This window comes from Anneissia japonica, unplaced genomic scaffold (assembly GCF_011630105.1).
Source record: "Anneissia japonica isolate Jap-2015-1 unplaced genomic scaffold, ASM1163010v1 scaffold287835_len3118868_cov185, whole genome shotgun sequence".
Lineage (NCBI taxonomy): Eukaryota > Metazoa > Echinodermata > Crinoidea > Comatulida > Comatulidae > Anneissia > Anneissia japonica.
Genome location: NW_022737223.1, coordinates 2293035 through 2319591, shown reverse-complemented (window position 1 = coordinate 2319591; position 26557 = coordinate 2293035). Strand labels below are relative to the sequence as shown.

The 26557-nt window shown below is 35.5% G+C and overlaps 2 protein-coding genes across 8 annotated transcripts in view; both read left to right on the top strand.

Moving 5' to 3' along the window:
* Positions 1-329: 329 nt before the first annotated feature.
* LOC117117236 (uncharacterized protein C1orf109-like) lies at positions 330-6787 on the top strand. 2 transcript variants are annotated; one of them, XM_033261482.1, is made up of 5 exons: positions 330-463; positions 1518-1856; positions 3672-3851; positions 4892-5001; positions 5200-6787. In XM_033261482.1, exons 2-5 carry the CDS (start codon positions 1558-1560, stop codon positions 5238-5240), a joined length of 630 nt encoding a protein of 209 aa, XP_033117373.1. In that variant the 5' UTR covers positions 330-463; positions 1518-1557; the 3' UTR covers positions 5241-6787. The 2 variants fall into 2 exon arrangements, with proteins under 2 accessions (XP_033117373.1, XP_033117374.1); XM_033261483.1 differs by lacking the exon at positions 330-463 and adding an exon at positions 760-784.
* A 1729-nt stretch (positions 6788-8516) lies between these two features.
* The window catches only part of LOC117117121 (WD repeat-containing protein 97-like), a 31207-nt gene continuing 13166 nt past the window's right edge, over positions 8517-26557 (top strand). For 4 of the 6 annotated variants that reach the window (XM_033261328.1, XM_033261326.1, XM_033261327.1 and 1 more), the window contains exons 1-20: positions 8517-8638; positions 9865-10176; positions 11216-11371; positions 12158-12274; positions 13202-13422; positions 14266-14484; positions 15506-15634; positions 15798-15837; positions 16239-16374; positions 16772-17097; positions 17255-17327; positions 18095-18277; positions 19028-19166; positions 19788-19894; positions 20177-20327; positions 20643-20718; positions 21873-22101; positions 22455-22708; positions 25142-25531; positions 26025-26237. In XM_033261328.1, coding sequence (XP_033117219.1) covers positions 9916-10176; positions 11216-11371; positions 12158-12274; positions 13202-13422; positions 14266-14484; positions 15506-15634; positions 15798-15837; positions 16239-16374; positions 16772-17097; positions 17255-17327; positions 18095-18277; positions 19028-19166; positions 19788-19894; positions 20177-20327; positions 20643-20718; positions 21873-22101; positions 22455-22708; positions 25142-25531; positions 26025-26237 — 3420 coding nt within the window. In that variant the 5' untranslated portion in view covers positions 8517-8638; positions 9865-9915. Of the gene's footprint in view, positions 8724-9864; positions 10177-11215; positions 11372-12157; positions 12275-13201; positions 13423-14265; positions 14485-15505; positions 15635-15797; positions 15838-16238; positions 16375-16771; positions 17098-17254; positions 17328-18094; positions 18278-19027; positions 19167-19787; positions 19895-20176; positions 20328-20642; positions 20719-21872; positions 22102-22454; positions 22709-25141; positions 25532-26024; positions 26238-26557 lie in introns of all 6 variants that reach the window. The other 2 variants (XM_033261324.1, XM_033261325.1) reach the window with 2 other exon arrangements.

The following is a 26557-nucleotide window of genomic DNA, read 5'->3' as shown; positions in this document are numbered from 1 at the left end:
TTAGTGACCATCATTATTCCAACCTAAGCAAACTATGCATACGATTTTATAAAATTAAAAACAGTACAGTATAATTATGGCAGTGCAGTAATCAGATCACTTTATTTTATTGATATGCAGGCCTATTCATTCTATGAATGTTTAGCTAAACAAAGTATAATAGGGGCCTACGACTACGGTATAACTAGCGTAAATAGAAAAGAAAAATTTTGTCACTTCATACTTCGAGCCATAGTATTTATTTTATCTGAAATTTAAGGAAACAGTATTTTATACATATAGGCTAGGCTAAGATAAGAATACTGTTAAAAGTGTAAACAGTTGTAGTAGAGGCCTCCTATTAGTTTGGTCGGAATAATTTCGGAACAATAGACAGTAGGGATCTTTGATGGATATCGCACTCCATTGAGGGCGGTATTATTTTATTATGATTGAGCTGATTTTGACTCCAGAAGAACACATGGTAATTTTCCGTAAACATTATATTAAACTAACTAAAGTCTTAGCCTATGTTTATTTATATTGTGAATTTATTCAAATACCAACATATTTACTCTAGAATACGCCAGTTGGTGGCAACATAGTGTAGATATAGGCCTATATCTACCTGGGCCCCTCGGCCTTTCCAGTCCTAGGCCTATCTAGGAGTACTACCCATCTATTTTTTATGGATAGGCCTACCCTATTGCCTAGCCTAGGCTCTAGCCTAGATAGATGGGTTGTGTGTTAGGCGACGGGACGGACCTCCCTCCAGACACCAATGGTAGTAGTATTCCCACAATAGGTAAAGTGTATATATCACATTTATATTTTCAAGTGAGCGAAAAACTTTCGTAGAAATAATGTACTGTATTTCTGTAGGCCCTAGCCTATACCGTCCGTGGGAAGGGTGTTCGATCATTTTCTGCCGCCACGCCAAATGTATGGAACGCCAAAGAGGCCGCCGAATACAAACATATATAATTATAACAATACAAAACATATAATTAACCATTAATCAAGCTAGTTTTAGACAGAATTTATTTTCCCTCATTGTCTAAAGAACAAATTAAAATCATTATCATGATAAATCAGTTTCTGCACTCATGTATGGTCTAGGCTGGCCCTCTTTCAATGAATTAACATCATTCCAGTCTATGTCTAGGCTATGAATATATGTGTTGTTGTTTCTTCAAGTCATTAAACCCCACTCAAAAAGGGTAAACCCTCACACTGCATGCATTGCTGAATTTTTATGGACATATTTACCAGTAGAAATATTTCAATTGGGAGAACACTACCAATGAAACTTAATGGTCAATTTTTATTAGTTTTATACAGAACGTAACACGATGAGACAGTTATGACCAATCATATTTTTGATGAAAATGTTCCCAGTCTACAATCATAGAGGGCGTCATGTCTTCAAACACTCAAAGAGACTGGAGATCAATTCATCAGTCGACCGTCATACCACGTAATATCTTCTGGTCTTTAAATCATAAAATTGTTGTTTGCATTGTTTTGTATATTTGCAGAAAGCATTTAAGGAAGAATAGGTGATTACCAAATTTGGTGATGACCAATGAAGCAGGAAGACAGCTGACAAATGAAGCTGAAGAACTAGTTTTGAAACAATTAAAAAAATCTTTTAAGATTGTCAAGATACAGGGAGCGCAATGGAAAGAAACCAATGATAAATGTAATCCCTTAATTCAATCGCTGCTTAACTTAGCTGAGCAACATTCATGCTGTCAGAAAGCGTGCCAAGCAGGCAGTAACCCTGTGGTTCAACGGTTCCCAGACTTACCAGGCAAGCTCAATTCTTCATTACTGCATTCCATGGAACTGGTGATGATGCAACTCAGAGAAAACATGTAAGAAAATAGAGTAATTTTGTTATGTTTTGCTGTAATTGAGAAAAATGGTAAAACCGTTGAAAAAATAATGACAAAAAAAAAATTAAAAGGAAATCCACGTCTGATAAAATTTGAACATAAGGGCACAAAGAAAAAATTATTAGATTATCAATCTTTTTAAATTAATGAGGGAGGCCGTTTTTTTTTTTTATAATCGGAACAATAGATTATTTTGCTTTTGTTTTTATTGAAGAGGATGGGACTGTTTATATTTGGTCTGTAATAGTAAATATATTGTATAAAAACTGGTTTAATTTTATAGTTTTTTAAAGAAAATGTATTTGAAGTCACAAAATTGCATTGTTATTTTTATGCTGTTGAAATAATTGATGTGGGAAAAAAATTTTTTTTTTTTATTCCCACATCAATATTTCCCGAATTTTTGACGCGGACGGGAGTGATAATCTAATAAATTTTTCTATTTGCCCTAAAGCTGGGCACTCACTGCGTCTTGGGACTGTTGTCGGCGAATCCAACTCTGCTCACTGTTAGTGGTAGATGACATGGCGTTGTTTACTGATTGCTAGTGACACTCTGAACCATAGGCCTAGCCAGCAAGCTGTCCGGCCGTCTTTTGGACGGCCAACAATTTTTCAGGACAGCCACTTTAACTGTGACGGCTTGGACGGCTCGTACTAATCAGCTCGGCCTAGCCTAATTGAGCCTGGTCTACTTTTAGAAAATTCTTTATATTCTTCAAATCTATTGAATGTTACATTAAACTAAAGCTAAATCATATTTGATAAAAACAAAATTTATTGATTGAATGTACGCTGTTTTCATACCAGTATTCGGTGGGGATTTCCAAAAATATAAGGCTTAAACCATTCTCTACCAGGTGAAAAGTTCACTTACAAAATGCGTCGTGTTAAAGACATTTATACTCTGCTAGAAAATGGACGGTTCCGAGTCGCCCACAACGCATGCACATGGCCCTGCAAATACAATACTTGAGATTCGGTTCCCCGACATAATATTGTTGGTGTTCGTAACTCTCTTGTTATAATTAATTCATGAAATACCATAAAGAAGATTTGTTGTTAACCTCACAAGTTAAATTTTATTAGTCAATAAACTACAGTTGGTCTAGCCCTATCTCTCGATTCGAGGACCTAGAGTAGAATTTACACTAGACTAAGGTGAGAGATGACGATGCATCTGCATAGCCTAGAAATTCTGTAGCCATGCGCAGTCTATGTGTATAACTGAAATATCTTTGTGAAAGCTAATTCAACACTATTTCTTTGAGGACAAAATTCCAACATTTAAACATTTTTAAATGCCCTCTAAAAAGCATAATTTTCTATTTTTTTTCTTATGTTTGGGAGGGGGTGTGGCCCGTCCATCAGCTCAGGCCAAGCCTACTAGCTTCCATTTTAGATGGCCTATTTCATTTTTCTGGCTAAGCTCCTGGTCTGAACAGATTGTCATTAAAAACAACATGTCATGGTGTTGGGTTTTCCATAGAATCACATTGGCTGACGACGGTTGGGAGCAGTACGTGACCAGACCAATAGCTTACTGTAGCATTTTAGCATTCAGTGTTGCTGAAAGCTGTCAGTAGCGATTTTATAAAAACCAAGCTCCACCTAGAAATGTGCAAATCATTTTATACTTTTATTCTAATTTGTTTATAACTGTATATTTTATACTTACTGTATTGTTTTAGGTAAAAAACTAAATAAATAAAAAAATATATCAATCTTGTTTGGTGACCATAAAAATACCATTAAATTCTAGATGTATTTACTTTTACTATTGTATTGCTACTAGGCACAGTCTGCAAGAAGCACAAAAGAAGGTAAGTAGGCAGTACAACAACAGCATGGAAGTGTACAACAGACATCAGACTATCCTAGGCCTAGACAGAGTGCTTCGCAGATCGCCGACTTGCCCGGCAATTTCAGATATGCTTGAGTGGCTAGCAGATCTGGCAAAAATTTTTGCCCAACAGTATCCTTTTACACAGTGACAACAGATTCTGTACGATTAACCTCTGCCTAGACTATGAGATTTTAATGACAAAAATATGTCTAAATATGGTCATGATGACATCACATCATGACCATATATAGGCACAGTCTTACACAACAGGTTTTGTCAAATTTGATAGCATGGACAGAGGGTGATTGTGGGTGATTGTGTGGATGGGATACACAAATTATTTTACATTTCGAAGCCAAATAAATCTTTCTTTACACTGAATTATTTTATTATTTCAATATATACTTGGTTAGTATTTATTCCATCATTAATTTTAATATTTTTGGCTTGGCAAGCTTGCCATCGTTCTGTTGTGGTGCCTATGAGGCCTTCCTAGGGTCTTCAAAATACTTATAGGGATTGTAGTTTGAGGCCTATCCTATTTCAAGTATTACTGAAAATACTAAATAAAAATTTTTTTTAAAATTCCAACCGACCGACGATCTCAATTTTTTCCTTATAAGGGCAACACAGCAATTTTTGCACATTGTACAATATATGCACATAATGACTATATGTGGACTGTTTTTTTGGCAGATAATTTGATTTTGTGGCAGGTTAAGCAGTTTGAATCTCAAAAAATTTAGGTTTAAACTGAGGGTTGAGGGTAAAGTTCAGACCGTTTTTACTGCCTCATTATGCTGAATTGAATATGACTTCTTCAACACGTCTGTTTTTTTTTTGGGCTGCAACATGGTTATATCCATAGCTAGCTGATTTCATGGAGCAATTGAGTAAAGGAGACAAAACATGAAAATATCGCACTTTTGTGAGAGATGGCTTAGTTACTGGAGAATTAATGCTTACTCACGAGAGTGTGACAATTTGTCACATGTGAAACTGGTATAGGTCCCAACAAGGTTACATTAGGGGAATGGATGTGAACCCAGGACCCTGGGAATGGATGGCCAACATTTTAACCCTAAGCTACTCTACACCTTTGACTTATTCATAAATATACTTCATGCTTATTAAAGTATTACGATTTCCTTTACTGCTATTTTAAACAGATTAGCTTTAAGAAACATACACCTGGATAAAATTAGATATGAAGATGAGGATGCTATTAAGAGCTTGCTGGCTCAATTTAAGGATGAAACAATTACAAATTATTTACAAGGTGACTATCGAATCAAATTAAATGGTTTTTTTTGTTTGTTTTTTTTCAGGAAATATACAATTTAAATAATTGCCATGAAAAATGAAAATATATTTTGGCATAACACAAAAGAAAACAAAAAAATTTAATAAAGGTACACAGAAACTGCTTGAAGAAATTTTAAAATATTTTCAGTGATGTTTTACATTTTTTATGTAGGTAACATTTTAAAGATGGGATTCTTCCTGGAAGGTGAATGAAGCAAAGAACATAGAATGGCAAGAGGTCCGACTGACAGGGGGTTTACTTGAAACAAAATCCTATCTTGAAAAGTACTACCATGATCTAGAGGGCGTCCTTTAAGAAGAAAGATACACAGTACGTGTGAAAGTTATTCTTATCGGACATGTGCTGCTTATAGAATGCCTGTTGAGATGAACTCTCACTAATAAACACAATTGGCGACTGGAGTCACATGACCAGTAGTCCAGTTTTAAACAGAAACAGCAAGCGACAGTGTAGAAAAATGCATGGCTGCTTGGAAGCACCTTAAATACCATACTAGAACATTTATTATTGATTGTACAAACATGAATAGAGAAGTTGATGTAATTGAGGGAAATTGCATTATACACAGTTGCATCTTAGAAAAGGAAGATAAAATCAAAATTAAAGTCGTTTTATGGTTAGAAGATATTGCATGAAATACAAGCGTGCATTAGAAATTAAAGGAAGAATAACTACATACGCACACATACATATATATGCAGTATATCTACTATCAATACTTATACATTTTTAATGTTGTGGGAATCACACTGCGATATTAGCTTTTATATTTATAAATGTACTGTACATGCATGGGTCAGTCCATCATGGCTGGCTATTGTTTCTCGATATATACATATACTAAAGAGATGATTTAATTTAGGGAAGAAAAGGTCAAAGGACAAGGTCAAGGTCGCATATTGTTTGATGAGGCACAGGGCTGGGAGGTGTGTGGCACTCTATAGAGTGACTGCTTTATTTATCAGTGAAGAACAATAATGTTCGGCCTATAGAGTACCACAGTCGTGTCGTCACAACACCAGGTGTCGCCCTCTAGACGTTGATTACCGTTCGTTACACCTGAATGACTTCATAATCTTAATGGTTTAGAATAGGCTTTCTGGAATAGGCATTTTAAAACCTAATAATTTACCATCAAAATGTACTAAAACATAAATGATATGGTCCTTGCTGAATGTTGATATTCATCAAGATAGGTTGCATATGATCGTAAATAAATTTGATGGAGTAGATATTTGAAAAATTTTTTTATTGAACAAATAAATCTGAAGTTATCTACGAATTTTCATCTCAGTTGTTTTCAATGAATAGTGATAATTTTTCCAGGCGTTCCACACGGCTCCAGTAGCGTACTGGTCAGTGACATCTGTCAAGTACAACCCGTACAAGTTTGACGAATGACAGGCGGTGTACCACCACGCTCCTTTGTAAATCCCAGCGCACATCTTGTCCAAGACTGCATCATTATCTTCGTCATGTTGAAAATTGCGATGCACACCAAGAGAATCACCATGGACATATCGGAAGAAAAAAATGGCTTAATATATACGCTGATAATATACGGTACTGTCATTTATAAGTACAGTATGTCTCTTATTACAGTTCATTTTGCTTTATTTATATTTTTATGCCAAAAGAACATTCATTTAGTAGATATTGGACCATAGACTGGGTTCCAGTCCCTAATCTTTGTCTTAATCAGTTGAAATGCTTAAGAATAAATCGATTTTGGCACAAATGGCGTTTCATATTACTTATTTGCATGGCGTTCCATAGTATAATTTTTCTTCTAATTCTCATCAAGAAAGTTTCTCAACATAAACTGACGCTGGTGGCGCTTTCCGAAATGCGCTAATGTACTACGAAAAATCCATAAATTAGAGACTTGTGGCAAGTCTAATTGGACCACTGCAAATAAGCAAAACCTGTGATTTTAAATACCATACAAAAAACTAAATGAATTCAGTAGTAAAATAACACACATACTTTAATGAATAAAATTTAAAAAATAAACATTTTCTGTTATATCTTTATTAACTCATTTAATAGACCTACCCGCATTGCCACTGTAAGTACCAATTACCAGTGTGTAATTGTTCTACTTAAGTAAGTCTAAAATTTTTGTCATGGGCGTAGTTAGATTCCTCTTCAAAAGGTGACATGTCAACTCTTAATTCGTTAACTTGTGGCAAGTCTAATTGGACCACTGCAAATAAGCAAAACCTATGATTTTAAATACCATACAAAAAACTAAATGAATTCAGTAGTAAAATAACACACATACTTTAATGAATAAAATTTAAAAAATAAACATTTTCTGTTATATCTTTATTAACTCATTTAATAGACCTACCCGCATTGCCACTGTAAGTACCAATTACCAGTGTGTAATTGTTCTACTTAAGTAAGTCTAAAATTTTTGTCATGGGCGTAGTTAGATTCCTCTTCAAAAGGTGACATGTCAACTCTTAATTCGTTAACTTGTGGCAAGTCTAATTGGACCACTGCAAATAAGCAAAACCTATGATTTTAAATACCATACAAAAAACTAAATGAATACAGTAGTAAAATAACACACATACTTTAATGAATAAAATTTAAAAAATAAACATTTTCTGTTATATCTTTATTAACTCATTTAATAGACCTACCCGCATTGCCACTGTAAGTACCAATTACCAGTGTGTAATTGTTCTACTTAAGTAAGTCTAAAATTTTTGTCATGGGCGTAGTTAGATTCCTCTTCAAAAGGTGACATGTCAACTCTTAATTCGTTAACTTGTGGCAAGTCTAATTGGACCACTGCAAATAAGCAAAACCTATGATTTTAAATACCATACAAAAAACTAAATGAATACAGTAGTAAAATAACACACATACTTTAATGAATAAAATTTAAAAAATAAACATTTTCTGTTATATCTTTATTAACTCATTTAATAGACCTACCCGCATTGCCACTGTAAGTACCAATTACCAGTGTGTAATTGTTCTACTTAAGTAAGTCTAAAATTTTTGTCATGGGCGTAGTTAGATTCCTCTTCAAAAGGTGACATGTCAACTCTTAATTCGTTAACTTGTGGCAAGTCTAATTGGACCACTGCAAATAAGCAAAACCTATGATTTTAAATACCATACAAAAAACTAAATGAATACAGTAGTAAAATAACACACATACTAAAAAAAAAAAAAAAAAAAAAAAGGGCAAATTTTAGAAGATTGTTATAAATAATTAACAATAAAATGGGGCGTAACCACCCATTTTTACACATTTTTTCCCAGTTTTTAAATATTCAAAAATCTGTATCTCATTCACCGTTGCTGAGTTTTTGATCAAACTACTTTTTTCTGGCTACAACATATCAAAAAATTGTTTTCCTCCGGAGCCTGACTTTAAGTAGGACCAGGGAACAGTGAAATTTCGCAGGTGGGCGTGGTTTAACGAAGAACGACTAGTCAAAATACGGCCAATGAAAAAAAGCTACACAAATAAATAGCGCCCTCAGTTGTTTGCTTCCATGACTACACAAAGCAAAATGGCTGCTGGATGTTCAAAATAAAAATGTTTTATAATGATTTATAGAGTAGAGTAAGCGCAGCCTATTGGTGATTACATTATTTTTAGAAGGCCATCCGGCCATGCTATTTGGTGAATGGTTGTGTAGGCCTAGTTGGTCGGTCATTAATGTATTTATGGTTAGGCCTAGCCTAGGCTGCTCGGCCTAGCTAGCTAGGGTTAAACCCTAGCTAGGGGCCTAGCTAGAGGTCCTAGCTAGCCTAGGGCCAGGCTAAGCTATAATAAGTATAATAATAGGCCTAGCCTATCATCATTATTTATTACCAGGCTGCAATTCAGCATAGCCTAGGCCTAGAGCAGCTCAGTCAGGAGCCCCGAATCAGGCCTACTGGCACTGACGACCTTGCTTGGCCACCATTCTCTAATAATTCCCTCTCTAGGCTAGGCCTTACTTTTTTCACATTATTGAAACAGTGATTACCCCTCAAACCTGGACAGAATACTTAAACTTCAAAAACGTATTGTCAGAATAATTAATTCAGCTTCTTTTGCATCTCCGTCTAAACCTCTGTTTAAAAAACTAGGCCTATAAAAAATATTTTGCAAATTTTTGATTTGCATGAGTACAATACTACAAGTTTCTTCTTTTATGTTTCAATATGTTAAAGGTCAACTCCCAACTTCCACCCTTGCAATTTTTCAAATTTCTTCAAGTTTTCATGGCTACAATTTAAAGAATAAAAGCTTATACCCTATGGTCCTTATGTTAGACTCAGTAAAAGTCAATTTTTTTATTACGGTCTACGGACACAAATTATGGAATACTATTGATGATAAATTTAAAACATGCACGAATGTTAAATTCTTTTTACATCATGATGTACCTCAAATATGATTTTGAAAAAAAAAAATATATATATATACTTTTTTTATTTAACTTTAAACTTTTTAATTCTATAACAACTTTTTTATGGTTGATTTGAGGAGTTAGTATTTAATATTTAGAAAGTTATAGTGCCACTCAGTAGCTTTAAAATGACACCAAAATCAGCTCAATAGGTGCTATACTTACCGAGATATAGTCAGTTAAATGTGAAAGGTATCACTAATCAACTCTAACTTCGTTACCACATATCTCACTACTGTAATTAAGAGGCCTTGATAACAAATTTTTCATTTCTGATCGTTACTCATGGGTCCCAACAACATACTAAAATTTGAACAAAGTCCGAGAGATTGATTTGACATGGAATTGCCCATTAATAATAATATTAATGATGAATGAATGATTTTTTCAGATTCTGGGAGAATAGTATAGAAAGAAGAAGAACTGGTGCTGAGTAGTGAAAATGGAAGACTTTAAAGCAAATGCCCGAAGTAATGTAGTTGCTAAGATTCTAAAGGAGCGAGAAAAGCGGCCAGGCCAACTGGATTCTGAAACAAAGGCACAATTTTTTTGGAGGAAACTACGAGAGTCCATTCGAAACACTGTTCGGGAAGTGACAAAATCTGATGCAAAAGAAGTTGAAGTTATTCACGGGGTTCATCATCTAAGAAAGATCAATCATACAAACAAATTGCAGCATGTCTTCTTCAACTCTGAGACACAGGTAACACTGCTAAAAAATGCAATCATATAATGTATTTTAGGCAGTGGCTAAGAATATGGTACTGTACGTAATCTCAGTGTGAGTGTCTCAGGATGTTGCCAACCCAAACTTCTTTATCATTACCAAGAAAGCGTATGGTACCGTACCGCTAATCACATCGTATGGTGATCCAAATGAAACGTGACAGGAAAGTGTGAAATAAAATCATTTTCTATTTCCAAAAACCTGTGCAACAAAAAATATTCTGATCTCACAGTGGTTCCCGATAACCTTCCACTGAGAATGTATACTGCAGAATTAAATTAATAAAATTTTCGTCGTACGCAATTGCTGTTGTCTTATACTGTGTAAATGGATTGCGTTGCGATAGACTGTACAGTATTTTTCACTGTCGTGCTCTGTGTAAATTTTAAACATAAATTTATGTATTTTATTGAGTGCATTGTGTATTTTGGTAATACAGTTAAACTAGCCTAAGTCGACTTTTGCCTAACTCGAATAATTTCTAAGTCAATCTTACAACAAGATTTACAAACCAAAATTGTTAGGATAGGATTATTTCAGTGTGAATCACACAAAGGATGATCCACTTAGTCCGAAGACTTAATTGTTTACATTGGGTTTCCTCCGGTAGTGAATTGGGCAGTACAACCGGAAGACAATCCCCTTCTCTTTTCTGAAGAGTGTACTGCGTTCTTTAATGTGCACATGGGCCATATTGCACATGGGACCAATGGCTTAAACATCTCATCCGAAAGACGGTGTGCTATTGTAACTTGTATTTCAGCCCTCTAGCTGAAACACAAGGAGAGCAGTGATTGGACCGGGGACCTAGAGATCTCTACGGTTAGCGCACACACAGTGGCTACCACCAGTTTAGCCGACTGAGCTAAGCTGCTGTCACTGTTGTGTTTTCCATTAATTAACCATCCGTCAAACAGGTTTTCAAAGCCATTTTGGATTTGACTTAGGTAAGTTCAGCAGCTGTATATGATGTTTGTTTTCCTGCTCTGACAATGCAGTTCATTCTTTCTTGCAGGAGTACCTAACGATTGATTGTAATGGGATTAACCTTTTCTATGCTGATGGCCGCGGCAAAGACTGCATTGTTCCAGAGGAGCCTGTGAACCATATAATCTACGCAAAAGAAGTGAATCGTTATGTAGGGTGGGAAACAGGAGGTCTCTATGTTAGGGTAAAGTTCATATTGGCTTCAACTAGCAAAATCTGCATGATTAGCGTTATGACAATTATTTAACATTTCATCAACAAATTGTTTTCACATGTTAAATATTCATAAACTGGTAGTTCAATAATACTGTACTGTAATTAAAATAATTCTTGATCTATATAAAGCACATGGTAAGAATATTATGAGGCACTGAGTGGGTTAATGAAAAGTTTTCATTGGAATACGGATTTAGTTCTGCATTTTTTGCACCCCACCCCAAGGCTGTTTTGCATCCCCTTCTTAGGTCAGAACCAGCCTACACCCCTGGAATATAACTAGACTGCATAGATTCAACATCCAAGTACATAATTCCCATCATTTTTCGGCAGTTCAATTTAAGGTGCCAGAGACTTAAAATGTACCTACAAAATAACAAAATATTTCAACATTAATTATGTCATCATCAGGAATGATTAGTTATGCCATTATTAGGATTTCCTGATGATGACACAATGTTGAAATATTGAATCCCAACACGATGGCATGCATTTCAGTACTTGGAGTATGTATTATACTTTCTAAGTGGTGTAGCAATAGTGGTGTAGTCTGGATATCAATGAGACACCCTTATTATAAGGGTCAAGATTAAATAGGACTCCTTTAATACATGTATCCTTTGTGTTTAACAAATACATTTTCTCTTGATTTGCAACCAAAAATATCCCCATAATAATAGGGGGAACCTAAGGAGGTGTTGTAATGTGCTGTTAACCTTACATTTATTACATCTTGTGTTCTGTTTCTACACAGAATTTCGCTAGTGATTTCGAGCTGATTTCAGAAGCCAAGTCGCCATTTAAGATTTTTTGTGGTCTGTACAACCAGTGGCAGACGGAATTCATCACAGCGGGGGAAGGTCATGTCATGGTACGCTATACAGCCTTCCTTCAATCATAATGTTTTCTTCAAAATTGACTAATTAATATTGTCATTTTTATAGCATTGCTGCTGTTTGACTCACTTTATTTCAAGTCCAATCTATTATCTATTTAAATACTATCATCAGAAAACACTTGGAAGACTAATTAACCTCAGTCCAGATTATCAAATTATCTTTTACAAAAAAACTGTTGTATGTCCATATATAGCCATGTTGTGTCTATATATGGTCATGATGTGATGTCATCATGACCATATTTAGGCATGACACTAGTTTTTGTCAAATAAAATTTGATAGTGCGGGCAATCATTTAGTTTTATTGTACAGTATATTGTTATGCACCTTTTTGCATGTTGTTATATGTAGTACATATATCTGGATATGCTGTAGTACAATATAATAATTGTCGACGTATATAGCGCATATTGTAGGGACCTCTATGCACTTACATTAGTACCCCCGGACATTGGATCAAGCACACATGGAACACACACTCAAGCCCCATGGGAGAATTCCATAATGTTACAGCTGTATTCAGCGCAGGCTGTGTTTCAACCTACCAGGTACCCACTTGTACTCCTTGGTGGAGAGAGACAACTGTAGATAAAGTGCCTTGCCCGAGGACACAAGCGACTTGCACAGCGAGAGTTTTGAACCCCGACCTCAAGGTTGAGAGTCCAAGCCACAACTGATGCACCAACCTCTTTTACTATATATGGGCATGTTGATATCATTTCATACTCATACAGTATATATGCAACTCGCAGATATTTTCATATAAGATTTGATAGTTTACGGAGATTTTAAATGCGTCATCATTTATGTCAAATATGTAACAGTAATTTGATGAAATCTTTCAGAATTAAGTATGGCAATTATATATTAACACTGTGTATAATTTGTTACCCTTACAGTGCTGGAATTTCCGCTATGGTGCCAAACACCTTATTTATCGTAAGATAGCCAAGCAGGACCTGACAGCACAGGATAGGTTTACGTTACTTGCGCTGGAAGACACAGCCAGTCGTGCTCAACGTTGCTTTGCTGTCTGTAACACAGGAGTAGCGGTATTTAACCTCTTTGAGGGGGCATTGCAATCGTACAAGAAAGATCTTCACGCTCGCGCTATATCAAGGTACAAATCCTGCTGTTAAGTACATACTTGTATTTAGAATTGTTAATGTGCATTTAGTTTTACTACTGTTGGGGTTTTTTTTTTTTTTTTTTTAAGTCAGGAACACACTGTATTGACAGCTTTCGGACATTGAATTGGGAATCAGTAAACACGAACCCTATTAAACTCACGATTACAATCTTGCCTCCTACAAATTCGCCACCTTGACAAACCTTCCCGCTACAACTCGACCCTTAACAAACTCGCCTCTACAATGTCGCCCCCAACAAACTTGTAGAAGGTGACTTTGTCAAGGGATGAGTTTGTAGGGGGCAAGATTGTATGGGTGAGTTTGCCTCTCTCAGTTAGTGATTGATGATGCAATGCTGTTTGCTGTTTGTCAGCATTCTAAGCGAATCGTCATTTTGTGCGTGTCTCATCATATTCTGTTCGCTATGGAATAGACCTTTCCAATCTGACCAATCAGAATAGAGCCAAGAATATGTGTGCGTGTGACTGTCTAACAAATACGCATGTTGTCATCTTTTTGGACCATAGCAACAATATCCAAGAAGCTGGCCTTAGAGGAAAGGTCAATTACGTTGGCTAACGACCAACAGCTTTTAATAGATATCTATAACAGAGTTTAGTATACTATAGTGAAGAAATGAACATACACACAAGATGCTTTACCTACTAAATCTCATTATGAGGCTTAGAAAGTGGAGTTGTTTTGGTTGTCAGAAAAAATCCTGTTATCGTGACAGGAATTGAACCCAGGACACTGGAATTGGAAGCAAGCATCTTAACCAACCACCAAGTATTCAACTCCACTTATGTTTCAGTTGTTTTTTCTTTCCTCAGCCTGTTGTTTTTCAACCCTTTAAAGTACTTGATAACAGCAGCTCTAGATGGGTCCATTAAAGTGTGGGATGAAAATTGGCATCTTCAGCTAGTGTTTGTTGGTCATGGCACTGTGGTCACTGCACTGGCTGTGTATCCATACGGTCCCAACATCATATCTGCCTCGGAAGATTGCACACTGAGGGTATGGAGTCTTGAGACCTGTGATGAAGTGGATTTGTAAGTTATTCCTTACATATAGGCGCGTGTGGTGCAACGTGTAAGGTGTTGGATTTCTGATCGTGAGATTGGGAGTTTGAGACTGGTTGTTGTTGCATTGCTTGTTTCCTTGGGCAAGGCAATTTACTTACGTTTGCCTCTCTCCACCCAAGAGTATAAATAGGTACCTGATAGTCTGGTATGGGATTGTAAGATATGGTTTGGAGCAGTGGGAACTGTTTGGTTTCCCAACCTCGAGGTCAGGGTTTCAATCCCTCGCTGTTTATTTCACTTGTGTCCTTGGACTCTGCAATGCCTCGCTCCATCAAGGAGTATAAATGAGTGCATGGTAGGGTTAAATGCCGAAATGCGCTGATGTAGCTGCTGCAACGTTAATAAATACTCCCCCAGGGAGCTTGCGTTTGTGTTCCATAAGCATTTAATCCAATGACGGGGGTAATAATGTGAAGCGCTTAGAGGTATTGTTGCCGTTAAGCACTATATAAGTCTAACATATTATTATATTACCGAACGTATGTCATGCGTGCATGAGCCTAGGCCATCTTTTGGACGGCCAACAATTATTTAGGACGGCCAATTTTACCGTGACGGCTTGAACGGCTTGGCCTAGCGTATTTGGGCCTGGTCTACCTTTAGCAAATTCTTTATATTCCTTGAATTATATTCTTTGCATTATACTAAAGCATATTTTGGATGGCCTATTTCATTTTTCTGGCTAAACCCCTGCGTGTGTGTAAAGCAGCATGACTAGGGATACTCCCCATGGAGCAGGGAAATTTCCATGGTGGACACAAAATATGTGCTGAAGTTGGTCATCTCAGTATCCAGTGACCAGGGAAATATGATGCCAGCCCCTTGAATATTCTTCAGATTGTAAAAGGCACTATATAAATCGCGATTAAAACAATATTTTTAAAATATAATTTTTTAATTTATATAATACTGTAAAAATATATTTTATTTCATGTCAGAGTTGTTTTTTGTACTACCATGTTTTTGATATTTATAACCCTATTTGCAGGATCAAAACAGATGAGCCTGTTGTAGGCTTGGGCAGCATATTGAAAAATGATTGTCTTTACTCATACTCAGAACAGACTGTGGATTTGTGGAAACTAAGGCATTTACATACTTTGTACACAACAACTGGGTAAATTATTAAAATTTACTAATATCGTCTGGAGCACAGCTGCCTCCGTTATCTTTATTGCTATCTTTATTGATATTGATTATATTACTGTAACTATAACTACTTGTTATTATTTGTATTGTTTTGTGTACAACATAACTATGTTTTTTTTAATTTTTTGAAGGAGTAAGGTTGACCGCATAAAAGTTACTTCTCAGCCACAGGTATTTTGTATTATCTTTTCTACCTTCACCATAATTGTTACAACAACACTATTATCATCATCTTACAATCATTTTCATTGTCAATCATCATCATCATCATTATTATAAATTATCAACTTTATTATAAATTATCAACATTATATATTTATATCATTTTCGTAGGTACATCATCCTCAATAATATTCAATATAGGTCTCCCTTTAATAATAGACCCCTCCAATTAAAGACTACCTCTAATTAAAGACCACTTTTCTGTGGTCCCAAATTAACAAATGTCTTTTATTTTTATTATTCTAATTAGGGACCAAAGCTGCTAAAGACCACGGAAACCATGGTCCCAAAAATGGTCCTGAATTGGAGGGAGACCTGTATTTCAATATCTTTTATTTTTGGCTTTATAGGTAGCAAGAAAGGTGGTCTGTATTTGTCGAGATTCAACTGTCAGGATCGTTACGCCCGGAAGTGGTGATGTCATCACATCCTTCATAGCAGCCAAGCAGAACGGCATATCAGATGCTGTCCTTGCAGCAGCTAATGGTATTTCTTAGCTCTCTTCACATTATCAAATTTTCTTTTACACAAAAAAAACTGTTGTATGCCCATATTTAGTCATGATGTGCCTATTATTATATGGTGATATTGTGAAGTCATCACAATACTAAGGCAGATTGTCGGTGACTGAACAGAACACCATTAAAAACAATCCATTACACGCGCTTCGTGGCATTGTGTTCTTAATTGAATCGCATCGCAGGCGACTTTTGGCTGCAGTGACTGCCTGGCTTTAGTCATAAAAAAATAAATCTTCAAAGTTACAGACCCTGGAATTGTAAACACCAAGCCATGCAACCCACTTTTAGTACTGAATTTTCAATTATTTTTTTTGTATTATATCTCTTTGTTGATTATCATTACGTTGAATTACTTTTTGTAGGCACAATGTTTGTGAACCTTACTAATGGCGCTGTGATCAAGACAGATACCTCAACTAATCCATGCACCATACAAGCGGTATGGAATCCACACGGAAAAAAGAAAGGCGAATTTCTAAACTGTATTTGCCTGTATGAGTATGCAATAGAATCCAAGATGAGAGAGGATACGTGGAAAGGAATATTGAAGACACTGACTGCATCCAACATGGCATCGCCAACGAACCAGTTGAAGTCTGTTGACCAGACACTTCTTATAGGTGGAAGAAAGGATGGCTACATAGCTGTTCTGGATTGGGAGTCGATGAAAGTCCGATTTAAGATCGATGTATGTCTTCTTCAAACCTCTGTTTCACACAATTGAATGGTCCGATAATGTGTGCAACCCTTAAGTAGATATGTGCTGTAATTATATAGTAATATTTTCTAAATATTTCTCCTGTATTTTTTTATAACTTTTGTTTTGATCTTGTTTTCTTTAACAGGCTCATGGTTCTGGTGGGGTGCTTGGCCTTGTTGCAAATCCTGAAAATGACCAACTCATTTCAGCTGGCCTAGGTAAGGCACTCATTTATACCTTCTACAATGTTAAATGGGTTTCCATTGTCATTATGTTGTATGTACATAAATTTCAGCTAGAGGGCTGAAGTGTATGTAAAAAAGTGCATCATATTTTGGATGAGTCGTTTACGCCATTGGTCCTGTGTGGAACATGGCTCATGTACATGTTAATGGACGCAGTACAACACTCTTTCGAAAAGAGTAGGGAATTGTCTCCCGATGTAATGCCTAATCACTACCACCCCTAGATACACCACTGCTTTCTTGGGTTATCCATGGTGTTCACACTGAATAAATCCAAATTTTCAATATTTGCCTTTAAAGTTTAATAACAATCTTCATGACAAAAAAAAAAAGAAGAAAAATGAGATAGATGACTATATAAGCTTAATTTTGGTCTTTGAATCAGGTTCCTAAGTTGAGTACAACTAGAGTAAGATAATTTTCAAATTCAGATATCTGAAAACATATTTTAGAGAAAAATTGCATCAAACGATAAACAACTGAAAAATTTGTGTTGGTTTTCCAATCAATTCTGAAAAAGAGTTTTGCAAAATTTGCCTCAAAACACTGTTAACTTACCTACTTATGTCAGAATATTTGCTAAATTGTAAAATATATGATATATATTCAACTTAACAACATTGAAACCAAATTTACGTCAAAATATCACTTCAGATATATTTTTTTGAATATCAAATTGGACTGGCATACAGAAAGACTAATTTTGTCACTTGACCTCACAAATACTGTTGCTTTTATAGACAATGTGATTAAGGTGTGGAGAGTTTTTCCATTTGCTGAGGAGGCCTTAGCACCATTGATGTCTTTCTACTGTTCACACCTGCCACACCATATGACAGTCATGAAGTCGACGTTGTGCGTTGCATTTCAGGACAATTCCTCGGCTACCTTCAGCATTGTCCACTACAACCTTAATAATAAAAGTAAGACCACTTGATTTACCTGGTTTAGCCACTACTCAGAGTCTTTAAAAGTATGTACTTCTACACGACGAAAGCATTCACAAAAATATATTTCAAAGAAGATGGTGATAGTGATGGTGATGATGTTATGATGATAATGATGTTAATGGTGATGATGAATGTGATGATGATGATGATGTTGCTAATGATAATGATAAAGATATAATAATAATGATGAAGAATATGGTGATGATGATTATAAACATCATGATGGGGATGAGGATGATGATGATACTGATGTGACTATGGCAATGGTGAAGGTGAGAAGGCAATGTTGATGTTACATTACATTCATGATGTTAATGATGTGGGCATGATGGTACTATGTTGCTTTACTTGTGATGGTAATGATTTTGGCATGAAGATAATAATATTAGTTTAATGCTGATATAATATGATGGCCAGACTGTATAATATTTGTTCAGTGGTCAATGGCTGTATACAGTGCATTTGTCTATATGCACTTAATACAAAAGCATGATGGTGTAATTGTGATGGTAATGATGTGGGCATAATGTCATAACTTGATGTGGTAGTTACTGAATACCTGATCAGCAACATTACCTAGTAATTACTCTGTTTTACTAGGCCGTTTTGATCATAGAGACTTAGGCTAGGCTAGCCAAGTTCGGTTCGGCCTAGCCTAGGCTAGGCTAGCCAAGCAAAGCCAAGCCAAGTCAACATTACCTAGTAATTACTCTGTTTTACTAGGCCGTTTTGATCATAGTCCTGATGATGATCATATTGATGCAATTACTGGCATCTGCTGCTGTCCGAGAATGAAGCTGTTTGCATCTTCCAGCTTGGACACCACCATCAGAATCTGGGATGAACGAAATAGACTCATCAGGTAAAGATGTACTAAGCTACTGTTTGTGAACTGAAAGTCATGAAATCATCCATATATAATATATTATTTTAGAAAAAGGAGAAGGAACAGAGGGGTAGGAAAGAAAGACGGTACAGAAAAGGGAGAAGAAAACAGGGAAAGAAGATTGAAAAGGGAGGAGAAAAGATAGAAACAAAGATAGAGAGAGGAAATCGAAAGAGAGGTGAAAAAAGGAAAACCAATTAGAAATGGAATTGGGAAAATATGAAAGGATAAATGAGGTGAAGGAAAAAAAAACAGGGAAGGAAGAAGAAGGAGAAAATATAAAAAGAAAAGAGAGAAAAGTTGTAAGTAAGAAGGAGAGGGAGAAAGTAGAGGAGAGGACTGTAAGAAGAGCTGTTAGATGTAAAATTTAAAAGAAAATACAGTAGAAGTCCTCCTTTATGACATCCCTATTTTTGGCCACAAATCAAGAGAAAGTATATCTTTTAATATTACGCCAACCCCTTGTGATGGAACACTTCTAGTAAGGGTACTTTTTTGGTCCCAAAGGATCCCCCTGGTTTTTGGAAAACACTTTTTGGACACGACAGTGTCCCAAAAGTTAGGCAACACGACTTTGATCTTTCTTTTTTCCAATAGAATTGTGCGATTAAATGCTGAACCATTAAGCATAAACTTCTTCAGTGAGCGTGCAGACTTAATGATAGGAATTGGCAAGCACCTGCACCGTATGGATCATAGCGCATGTAAGTTTACAGAGGTTTATACAATAAAAATGTAAATAAACATCCAGGGCTGTGTAAGAGTGTGTAAAATTGACAACTTAAATACTGGCAAAACAATACTGGTTTAATGCAAGCATACCATTATATTTTTATATTCAGTACATTCTTGTCTGTGAATCCTTTCCAATTTTTTTTAGGAATAAAGTATTTTATGTAAGTATAGATCACATACAACTTAAAATTTCATTTTAAATATAATGAGGAAATAAAATTTTATTTATTTATTTATTTTTTTAATTTCAGACCTTCCAAGGAATTACCTGTTTAAAATGGTATCTATGGCATTCCCTGCAATACCAACAGAACCAGTAATTCCCTATGATGAGGCTGTGGTACAAACACTTAACCCTACGGACAAAAAGAGACTAAAATCTGCACATTCATCTTTATTCAGGTGAGCCACTTACATTGTGTATGGTATCGAGTCAACTTCTAACCAAACCAACCTGTAATTATTGGTTGGACGACTTGTACCAATAGTTCAATAAAATGCAACTGTATGGTAGGCAGTCAAGTTCTAACCAAACCAGCCTGTACTTAGTGGTTGGATGACTCGTACAATTAGTTCAATAAAATGCAACTGTGTATGGTAGACAGTCAACTTATAACCAAATCACCCTGTAATTAGTGGTATAATAACTCATACCAATAGTTCAATAAGATGCAAATGCAAAGCATGTAACAAGTGCATGGTTAAATTCGCATTTAGATTTGAAAGTTTTGTTGACAAACTGACCGAAGAAGAAAGTGAAGAAATAGTTAAAGAGAAAGAAGAAAAGGAAAAGGTAAGATAAGCTAAATTATCAACAGATTTAAAATGTTTACAAATGTGTTTTTATGCGCTTTACTCTTTTTATGTTTTTTCGATATTTTATATACACAGCATTGAATTTGTTTAATATGATTATGATTATGAATATAAATTTGGTAATACAGTGCACCCTCCAATTCAAGAACCCTCTAATTGACATGTCGACAAGGACGCGAAGCCCCGCCCACAAAGTCACGAAAAAACCTTAGACAATGGCGGCTAGACTTGCCGAGTTGGCGAACATTTTCTTCGCTATCAACCTTCTTTAAGAAAGAGAATTCAGGGCAGGCGGTATGCAAATGAATCATATATTCATAGTGTTAATCTATTTCATGGAACATGGCGGGGAAATTGTTGTAAAAGCCTCTGTATTTCGCTCCCAAAGGAAGGGGGAAAAGCCACATTCAGTCAACCTGGTCGGCAAAGGCCAAGTCACTGATGCGCACTGCTCGTTCTGGGTGTCTATAACCAAGCACAGACATCTAGGCCTAGGTTCACGTATGTTTCGCATTTAAACCAGCTGTCTAAGAAAATTAAAATGTCGGAGAAAAGTTTTTGATTACATGACTAAATGACGCTCGCTGATTAGACGGTTTATCTGTCAATCAAATCTTGTCGAGATGTTAATTGCGAGAACCTCTAATTTGAGACCACTTTTTCAAAGAACAGAATAACAATCTTCCATCTATTGACACAAAGCTAATCCTCTATGTGGAGACCGAACACCGAGGCCACCCCATATTTTCAGGTTCCAAAGGTGGTTTTAAATTAGACATGGTGAACTGTACTGTAATACAGATTTATAGAAATAGCCCAGTAATGTTTTTGCATTAACTTAAAAATACTCTCAGTTTTTAAACATACATAACAGGCCACCTTAGAGTAAAAAGGTAATGTAATCAAGGTTTAAGGATAAAATAAATAAGAGTGATGATAGAGAGAAAGTAATCATGAGAAAAGGTGTCAGAATCAGTCAACAAACTAAACAAATGAAGGAAAACACTACACAGTACACAAAAGTTACATGTAAACATTGTACAAGGAACGACTGTTGAAATAACGCTTTATAAATGATTGATTTATATATTTATTTATACTATATTTAAAAAAAATCTTTTTCCTCTCAAGGCGTACTCTGTGCTTGCTGCAAGAGAAATAGAATTAAAGAAAATACGTGATGGTGAACTGTCTAGCAAGAGGAAGCCAGCACCCCCACCTGGAACTAAGGAAAGGGCATTTCATCGCTACTGGCAAATGATACACAATGAAAAACATGTAGAGAAGATATCTGAAGAAGATGACTTCACCCCGGAACCGATTAAGAAACGTGCTCAGCCAGAACCCAAGTGGGATTCAGGTAGCCGCAACAATTGCTTCTCTTTTCCTGGTGTTTTATTGTCTGTGTGTGTCTTTTGTCTACAGTAATTGTTTTAATTAAATGTTACATTAAAACATTTAATGAACAGGCACATTTCAGCCTCCAATATTGCTGGATCCTAAAAAACGAAACTTGTATTTGTATCTATAATCTATTTATATTTATTATATGTAAATATGTAACAGCTAATTTACAAAATCTTTTTCCCCTTTTTAAATATTTTGATGTTTAATTTGACTATGTTTTCCTAACTTAATTGTAACAAAACTAAATACCTTTATCATCTACACATAACATGATAGTTTGTTTTTATGCCTTCCTTTTTATACTAGAATTTGAGCCAGCAGGGTTTTTCCCACACCATTCCGTATGCAAACCTGTTGTACCTGAATCAAACGATGACGGCTCTGAGTCTCCAGCGAAGAGGGAGACTCCATATCCGATACATCCAATGGGATTCATTCCAAATTCTGTATTGGTTCGACTTTTGTGGCCTCCGGAGGTGACACAGAAGGCCGCTGAGGATAGGTACAAGCCTCCTGCATTGACTGATGAACAACTTGCTGAAATAGCAGGCAAAAAGCGGGTAAGCATGATATTGAACCTTTGTATATATAGGTCAGTGGAGCTGTAGCCTGGTAGTTATGAATACAAGACTTTCAATTGCTTTACTTTAAATATCCCAATATGAGATCTATGTGAGCTGTCGTGACAAAATGATTGTTGTACAAAAAATGAAAAAAAGTGTGTTATGATGTAAGCTTTATTTTGGTCTTTGAATTAGGTTCATAGTTTGAGTTTAACCGTCAGTAAAATCTTTTTCACATTTAGAAGTCTGAAAATTACTTTAGAGAAAATTGGCATTAAAGATAAACAACTGATAAATTTTCGTGTTGGTTTTCCTATCAATTCTGATAAAGAACTTTTCAAAATGTGGCTCAAAAACACTTTTAACTAATGTAAATCAACTCAGAACAGTAGTTACTGTGAAATTATACATTATTATACGTATCAGAAATGTTGAAACCTAATATTTGTCAAAATATCACATCAGATATATTTCTTTGAATTTCAAATTGACCTGGCATACAACAAGACTCATTTTGTCACGACAGCTCACATAGCTAAGCTGATCCTGTGTATATTATAAGTAACAACACATACATATTGTTTATTTTTTTTGCATTTTCTACTATTGCAGTCTGGAGATGAAAGTGCAGAGGAGGTGATATCAATATGTCATAAATTGTTAAATTTTTATTTGCATGAATTGTTACAAACTGTTTATTTACATGGAATGTTACAAATTGTTTGGGGCCATCCATAATTACCAACATTTTCAAAGGAATACAAAACATACGTTTTGGGGTATGGGGAGGGGTTAAAAGTGTAGGCATAAGTACTATTTTATGAAAAAGATGAAATGTTGATCTTAAAGATCAACATTTTTTGTGTACTCTTTCAGGTGGAGCGAGGGGATCACAGAAAAGAATATGTTTTGTGCTCTTTTGAAAATGTTGAAAATTGTGGATGACCCCTTTGCATATTCTTGGGATGAATTTTTAAAAATTGTTACAAGTTTTTGAATAAATTAATGTAATGTAGTTGAATTCATATAGCGAGGTGAGCTCATACAGCAACTTCCTTCTCCCCTAAGTGTCTCTACATGTCTGAGCAACCTGGTAAACCGGTACCAGCTATGTCCACAATGAGGGCTGTATGGGCCAGTACACCAGGGTAACCCACCCCCCCCCACCCATTCATCTTTTAAAGTTTTTTAAAGTCCACATGAGCTAAATTGTGTACACCGCTCGGCCATTCGCTTGCGAATTATTACATTTTTTTTACAGAAATTACTTTGCCAGAATTTTTACATTATTGTTGCATGAATTCTAACAAATTGTGTAGATGAATAGTTACAAATTGTTTTCATGAGCATTAACAAATTAATTGCATGGATTTAAAAAAATTGTTTGCATGCATTGTTTTAATGGCAGGAGTGGTTACAATTTATCTGAATAATTATAATATATATATATATATCTGTCTCTTATACACATCTAGTATAAATTAATTATTTATATATAATTTGCATTGGTTTTCTCTGCACAGAAGTTTAAGTTAGTACCTGGACAAAATATTTTGCACGTACTGTAGATCCTTTGCATTACTACTACAATAAAATTTTCTGTTTTTCAATAGGCTTGAATTATAAGTGTATTATTTCACAAATAATAAATAAACACAAAGATAAAAATACATTTCATTTGGTATCCAACGCTTCCAAATTTTAGGAATGACCAGGTATATGTGCGCTTGCTGCACACACACACACACACAAATACATGCTGCACATACATGTGGGACCTTAGCTAAAGTGTCCGAAAGGTGGTTCTTAGCGGATATGTCCATTGTACCTTTTATTGATTGCTGTGTGCCGCACAAGTGCTGTTTTTGCTTGTGTTAATTTACTATCAGTTCATTGCATAATGCATTTTATTTGTGTTGCTTTTAAATTTTTTTTTTGCTGCTTCATCATGCCAAGCCTGTACCCGAGCCAACCATTGTACAGGTAAAAATATAGTAACCCTTTATATACTTCTCAATGCTGGTGCACCATCTCACACTTAAATCATATATAGATTGACTATTTTATAGATTTACAGGAGAAGAAAAAAATAAATCATAATATATAGGTCGTTTGACAATAGTAGAAAATGTATGAATCCTCACATCATGTGATCACAACTCATTGCTTTTAAATGTGATCATTCTGTAATCTATTGATCATATGATCATATAGGCAGCAGGGGACAATTTACATTCATTTATGGAATATGATAGTTACTACCTATGGGTCATCTGACCATGGTGGTTCATAAAATCTCAAGATTATATTTCAGGGAATATTAATTTCTAGGCAACATAGTTTCAGGGTATTTTATTTTCAATTGGATAGTGAGTCGAGGTATATCATAGTAATAATCAGAATATTGTTTTTTTAAATAATTGCTTAAAGACACCAAAAGAGGAACCAGTGACTCCAGATGAGGAACCTGAAAAATCAACGACTCGCTCCAGTTTCTTAGATCAGTTTGATTTTGACATTACAAAGAGCACTACACCTAAAGATCTAGATGAGGAGTTAGAATACACTCCACCACCAACACCACCTGTAGCTCCGAGCCCGCAGCCTATCGCAGAGTCTCCAAAAACACCCACCAAGCCTAGAGAAATCAAGCCTTTAAAAAAGATTGAGAAACTTGTACCACCGAAGCCGAGGACACCTTCACCCCCACCTCTACCAACACCGTCGCCACCAAGACCACCGACACCGCTGCCTAGTTTTATCACCCAGTTTAAAGGATCTGAGTGGTTTGAGCAATACTTTCCTAATGCCAATGTTAATGTAAGTATCAATGTCAGCTGTGTTTTACTGTGTACTGGTTATGCATAATCCATGTGAACAAATTTATGAAGCTACTTTCTCCTAATGCCCTGTTCAGACATCCTGTGACCATATATAGGCACATCAATATCATACTGTATTAAGGTATGTCACATGTTATTGTCAAATGTAATTTGATAGTCGGGACAGGGCTTTAAGCTTCGATTTTTGTGTTATGCCCATATATGTGCATGATAATATTTATCATACCCATATGTGAGCATAATGATGACAAATCACTAGGCAAATCATGGGTATAACAAAACTTCACTCCCTCAAAGTACAGTATTGACATCAAACTAATGTATACTATGTTTTAAAAATTAAAAAGTAAAAAATTATATTATTTAAGTGTCTGTTAATTATCAACAAAAAAATAATACTGTAAACAATGTAGATAAATATATTTTCCATGTAATTATACATATGCAATGAGAGAATATGTAATTTCTAGTCTTTTCCGAAACCATGGACCATCGTGAATTTCGTGACAATGCTTTTGAAGTTGGTTAAGATTGCTGATTATGGGATGAAGAACCGAATAACGGAAGCAATCAGTCTTCTGAACCAGCAAGAGCAACTGTCAAATTCAAGAGCAGTATATGAAACCATAATAAGCACGTTAAACAAGGGTAATGGACCATCATGCACAGATGAAGAGCAAAAGGTAAGTCTAATGTAATCATGACTAAAACATATGACATGCCTAATATGGTCATGATGACATCATGACTATATATAGGCACATCATGACTAATAATATATGGGCACATCATGACTATATATGGGCATACAACATTTTTTTGTCAAAAAATTTAAGTCTGTACAGGGATTTAGATCTGTTTGTACACTTGAGAAAAGTTGGCCTCATGTAGGGCAGTCTGAAGTGTGAAAAAAGAAAAACCTAAAAATAACTGGCTTTCATAGCTTTAACAATGTTAATGGTAATTGTTATTGTCGTGATGGAATAAACAATAACTGGATTTG